General features: G+C 38.1%; 1 protein-coding gene across 1 annotated transcript; it reads right to left on the minus strand.

Annotated features, from left to right (window-relative positions):
• Positions 1–267: 267 nt before the first annotated feature.
• On the minus strand, positions 268–5,513 carry LOC149010522 (receptor-like cytosolic serine/threonine-protein kinase RBK2). Its single transcript, XM_089163000.1, has 9 exons — positions 5,002–5,513; positions 4,419–4,525; positions 3,904–4,275; positions 3,533–3,784; positions 3,273–3,427; positions 2,034–2,113; positions 1,815–1,950; positions 1,580–1,729; positions 268–1,011 (listed from the first exon to the last, which is right to left on the minus strand). Exons 1-9 carry the CDS (start codon positions 5,037–5,039, stop codon positions 841–843), a joined length of 1,461 nt encoding a protein of 486 aa, XP_089019126.1. The 5' UTR covers positions 5,040–5,513; the 3' UTR covers positions 268–840.
• Positions 5,514–5,945: the final 432 nt, after the last annotated feature.

Raw genomic sequence — 5,945 nt, forward strand, 5'->3', positions numbered from 1 at the left:
CCACCCATTTTCTTTCAAATAGCTTACTGATGGATATACTTGGAATCTTCCTAACGTATATTCTAGGTGCTTACTCTTAACAAATTGAATTCCATCCAAAATCTTTTTCCTTTTTGAAATTAAAGTAATTAGAAAAATAGATAACAATCCAGACAATGACATTGTAAGTCACCTTTGTTGCTTTGATCACAATAAACTATTCCTTGTGAGAAAGGACTTTGCACCGAGACATATTAGGGAAAATTTTACAACACACAGAGAGAGACAGAGAGAAGCCCATTCTAGGCCATCTTATGCTTGCACAAGCCTCCCAGATGTTTCAACCTAACACATTCATTAAGTCATCATCCAGCACAAAACCATACATGAAAGAATTTTTGTTCAATATTACAACTAATATCTAAACTTAGAATGCTCTCTTACTAGAGAGCCATCACTGAGATGAAAGCTATAATAAATAAACACAACCAGATTCAATCTAAATTTGGTTCTTTCCTGTCTATTGCTGTACTACACATCTCTTCCAAATGGTATACACAGAAAGATCAGCTACTTCTCTCCCATTTCACCGGCACCGGCAACTTTGTCAGAAAGATTTGTTACTCTGGCAACACATTGCAAGAAAAACTGTAACATGGGCAGAAGATAGACGACCTTCCTTACTTCTGCACACTCCAAGAGGCATTTGGCTTTAGGAACTTGAGTTTAAGGATTCCACTCGAACTGCTTAGGCCTTCAAATGGGCATAACTCTCTTCCAAAGTGGACCAGAAGGACCTCATCATAGTTTCATGTAAGAATGCCAAGATTCATCTTGTAACCTACAGACTAATCTAAGCCTTCAAAATTCCATAGCGACCTGCTTGTGCCGAGAAAGGTCATTCAGATACCTTGTTAAGTTGTACTCTCCCGCATATTGCAGTTCGTCTGAGTAGGTTCTTCGTAAAGATGGTCTTGGACTTTGATTTGGGCTCTCCTGAATGCCTTCATCACCTCTCAGGACTTTAATTACCTGAAGCCGCAAGTAAACATGAAACTATCAGCAATTTGGTTTTGAAGTTGACCAACAATAATCAAGTTACAGAAAAATCCCACTAAAAGTGATTTGTAGTGCATTCCCTTACTAAATTGCTCTCCATGTTGTATTGGACAATTTAGAGATAGAATATTGCTAGGACACATATGAATCAGTCGTATAATGACACTCATGTAAATGTCCCTTTCTAATAACCTGTTCAACTTAGTTTGTGATTTGATGTTTCCCCTTCGTTGGGTTACTTTTTAGAGCTTTTCAATATATATCTACAAGCATATTGTTCCCTTAGCTTCACTTTTCATTTTCCACTAACTTGCTTTTTGAGTTAACAGATAAGAGTGCAAATTGTATTATTTGATGAAACTATGACTCTTAACAACCCAATGTCGGAGTTCTTTCACCTTCAAGCATCAGTTTGAAATGATGGTGCACAACGAAGCAGTAAGAATTGGACGACTAGAAATTATGTTAGATTTGGCCAACAGAATTAATTTTCAGCTACTTATTGTTCTATTATAGCATGATTTTTGTAGAAGAAACATACCTGACTCATTCTGGGCCGTAAAAGTGAAGAACGCCGAGTGCACAAAGAAGCTGTTGAAATTAAACGACTCATCTGCTGTGGGTCATATTCATTATCAAGAGAAGGATCTGCAAGCTCTCTCATATCATGCGTATCAAGCAAAGGCTTTGCCTACAAGCAAAATTTAAGTTGGAATAGTTTGTCCAGACAAAAAAAAAAGAACACAATCATACCAAGGCAGGAAGAAGACACATACCCACATGACCAGACTTTGCTGCGAGTTATCCAAAGCTCGTCGTCCACTTAAGAGCTCTAAAAGTAGTACACCGAAAGCAAAGACGTCTATCTTCTCATCTACTATGCCATGCATGAAGTACTCAGGGGCAAGATAGCTGCCATGGTAAGAAATTAATAAAAATTATATGAAAGGAAATCCTTTTCAGAGCTCGGTAAAGATGGGAAAACGTTCACTGACCCAAATGTGCCTTCAAATTTTGATACAGTATGGTGAGTCCAATGTTCAGGTAACCACTTAGCAAGTCCAAAATCACAAATCTGGCCAGAAAATTAAGTTAGGTAAGAGTTCAAAGACCAACACCTAGCCAAAAAAGGATTACAGCATTGCCAGAGGGTTGAACAGGAACAGGAAGTTGAAAAGAAATCAAAATAATTGAGTACAAAGTTATAAATATGACAAACAAACAAACACGATGGATAAAAATAGTAATTCAACATCAGTATCAAACTTAATAATGCCAACATGCATGCCAAAACAAATGCAAAGAGCAACAGCCAACCCTTCAATTTCAGCTCTTGAAAACATAGGATCCGTTTGATAACTCATCAAAAAACAGTTTTTGAAACCTTTTGCTTCAAGAAACAAAAAAATTGGCCGAAAACCATTTGATATAACTGTTTTGTTTCCAATGATTATTGTAACAAAAATTGAAATTCATGAAGATTATTGCTTCGAGAAATACTTTTGACACAACAACAATGGTTGTTGCATCTGTTTCTTGAAGCAAAAGTTGGGCACATTGGGCTTAAGTGAAACAGTTTTAGAGAGGGTTATCCATGAAATTTGGCATCCTAAATATAAGAACCCTACTAAAACCTTCCCATACTGCGATAAAACTCTTCCAGTTGTTGCTTCCTCAAACCTAACGATAGGGATCGTTCAATTATTCATCTTCTCTATCTACGGTGATCAAAAAGTTCCTCTTCATCTTCTCTATCTCCAATGAAACCCAAACTCTTGTCTTTGCAAAAGGGGCGCTGTTCCTCATCTTCTCCATTTTCAGTTAGTGCAATAAAGTACCTGTTGGTACTGTTTCTGCCTCCAGAACCAAGTTTATTGAACGCCTATAAAAGTGTTCCTGCTTCCAGAAACACCCAAAATTGCTTCTTATTTTCTTGAAGTAGAAACACTTGGTGGGTTATCAAATGGGTCTATGATGTTGTATGGGAAGTAACACTTCAATATAAAGGATATTGGTAAAGCAATAAGACTAGATTTGTCACATGGAAAACCTTTAAAAATTATATGAAAGGTAAGTCATTCGATGGGTAATCTAACAGACAAGAAGTGAGAACACCTGCAGAAAAGAGAAAGTGCTACCCTTTCAAAACTTTCTCAATACTAATCCCTTTATGGAATTACAAACCAAACAATTAAGAGCTCACGGTTCATTGAAATTTTGGGTTCTAACCAAACCTGAGGCTCATAATCTTCTGTAAGCAAAATATTAGCTGCCTTGATATCTCGGTGAATGATTCTCTTTTGGCAGTTCTCATGAAGATATAGGAGGCCATAAGCTGTCCCTAAAGCAATCTTATACCTGATGCTCCATACTAGTGCTTCCTTTGGACCTGTCAGAGAAAAACAAAATCAATACAAGGAGACTATAAAGCACACAAATCATTAAAAAATTGACAAATAGGAACAGAGAATTATATACGTAAATGAACACAGACCATGAAGTAGAGAAGCTAAGCTCCCATGTGGAGACAATTCTAAAACAATGTGCATTCCTCCTTCCACTCCATATCCTATCAATTTAGCAGTATTAGGATGGTTTACATGGACTATGATTCCAAGCTCTGATAAGAAGGTTGCTGTTCTCTCTTCCGAAGTTCCACGGGTCAGTTGCTTAATTGCAACAAGCTGCCCATCTTGCAAACACCCCTTATATACTTCCGCATATCCACCTTTACCAATCAAGTTTTCTGCTTAATCAAAGGAAGAAAGAGAAGGAAAACTTAAATAACCAACAAATCAAATACAGAAGAAACCAAAGATCAGAACCTCTGAAATGAGAGTTCAACTTCAAGAAAAGATCACGAACCAGAGCTGAAATTGTTAGTCGCACTTTGTAGTTCTGAAAGCGAGAAGTTCTTCCAGGAGGGTTTTAGATGGTGCAAATCAGTTTCTTCAGGATGACTGATTGATGGGAACTGTGTTTCTCTGACACTACCTGCCTTTTTTCGAGTAAAAACATTCACAGGAGGAAAGGTGTACAAACGCCTCAAGGATCTACCTTTCAACAAACCGAATAGTCCATACCAATGAGTATTGGCTCTGGGCTGAGCTTCGGAGCCAGAGGTACTAGCCTTGGAAGAAACTGTTTCTGATTCTAAGCTCCTTACGCAGTCCTCAAGGACTCCTATAGGGGAGAACTCGTCTTCGCGCACATTCTCCAAATTTGCAGATGCTAGGTCTAACAAAAGGGAACTCTAGATTATCAGAGAAGGTTAGCCACAAAGAAGTGAGATGGAAGTAGGAGTAGCTGGGGGGAAAAAAAAGATGGAATGAAAATGTGACTACTTCAAAATGAAACTAATGAAATTTTCAATCTTTTACCTTGAGAGGAGACAGAAACAGGAAGCCGAGCCTTTCTTTCCCGAGCAGGGAAAACCTTGGTTTCTGGGTTTTTTCCTGAGAAAGAAATGAAACAGCTACTGTGGCCACTGCCAAAACAAATGGAAACAAGTAAAGAACTCCAGCGAGGGGGAAAAAAAGAAGGATTCGGAACCTTAAACAGGGAATGGGGAACCTCAAGAGAAAAGATAGATTACAGAACAACATACAGAGAAAATGAAGGATGAAAGTAAAGACGACAACATAAAACCTCTTCGTTTCTGCGGAATAAAACAAAATGCTGAACAAACAAAGGACAGACGAAAGCAAAACCAGGTAAGAACTATAACGAAAGTGAAAAACATGAAGGGCAAAGAAAGGCCATAACCGTCTAGCAACTTTCTAGTAAATGAAAACAAAAACCTACCCAAATCAGCAACAGAGAAAACCCAGCCGCTCTGGAAAAAGGAAAAGAGAAGGGCGGAAAACAGGGAAAGAAGACAACATTTTACCAAAGAAACGCGCTCTATCATACCCATATGGACGAAACCCTGCAAATCCACAAGGAGAAGAAGAAGAAACATACCATGGAGGAGAAGACAAAGATTCTCGGACGTCTACCATGATGTGTGAGGAATCAAAAACAACCAGAAGAACCGAGCCCAAAAGAGAAGCAAGAAAAGGAGGGACAATGTAGACAAAGAGCGATGTGAAATGGTTCTTTCTTCTATGCCTGAGAAATCTCTCTGCCTTTGTTCAACATTTTCCTGGATTCCTCTGCCCAAAAAAAGGCGCTTCGTTTCTTCCTTTTTAACAATGGATATCTTTAATGGCTCACAGAAAGAAGGAAAGAAAATCTATTAATAGCAACCAGTGGTGGTTTAATAATCAGAGAAAAAGAGAGAAGCTTGTGCCTTGCCAAGAATGAAACCCTGACAAGAATTGAGTAACACAAACACGTGGTGGTGGTTGCCAATACAGAATCAAACACAGCAACCATTTTTACTCCAATTTTTCTCCATACATGGAAGAAAAACAGAGAATTTTTTTTCCCTCTTGTGTCTGGCCTTCACTCTAGGCTTGCAGCCTAAGCACCATAGGATAGGAGGGAGGACAAAAATATTGAATTTCAGAGCCGTTAGGTAGACTCTAAAGTCCAAACCAAGAGTTGGGCACATCAATTGATGCTTCCTAGTCCCTACTAATAAAAAAAATCACATTTCCGGGTCGAACCATTTGAGTCAGACCGGAACGGCTCAGAGTGACCCGTTAAACCAGGAAAGGTGGGTAATTTATATATATATAACAAGCTCTAGTTTTGAGGGTTGTGCGGATGTGAAGATGGGTTCTGATTTAATTGATTTTGGAAATGGTGATCTGAAGGTTGGAATTATTCTATTGTTGCAAATGCAAATGTACATTTGGGAATGTACATTTGGGAATATGTATTCAGTAATTGTATAATTAGGAAAGTTCTCAAGAACAATTTAGCAATTAAAACTCAATTTTCCTATTTAATAATATTCTGAA

Source organism: Hakea prostrata, chromosome 7 (assembly GCF_041222555.1).
Source record: "Hakea prostrata isolate BN-2017 chromosome 7, UWA_Hpros_2, whole genome shotgun sequence".
NCBI classification, from domain to species: domain Eukaryota; kingdom Viridiplantae; phylum Streptophyta; class Magnoliopsida; order Proteales; family Proteaceae; genus Hakea; species Hakea prostrata.

Coding starts and splice junctions, on each gene's coding strand:
- LOC149010522 (XM_089163000.1), bottom strand. CDS start 5,039: ATGGTAGACGTCCGAGAATCTTTGTCTTCTCCTCCATG. Junction 1,730..1,814: donor AGCAAAGTCTGGTCATGTGG/GTATGTGTCTTC, acceptor TTTTGCTTGTAG/GCAAAGCCTTTGCTTGATAC. Junction 1,012..1,579: donor TACGGCCCAGAATGAGTCAG/GTATGTTTCTTC, acceptor TTGCGGCTTCAG/GTAATTAAAGTCCTGAGAGG.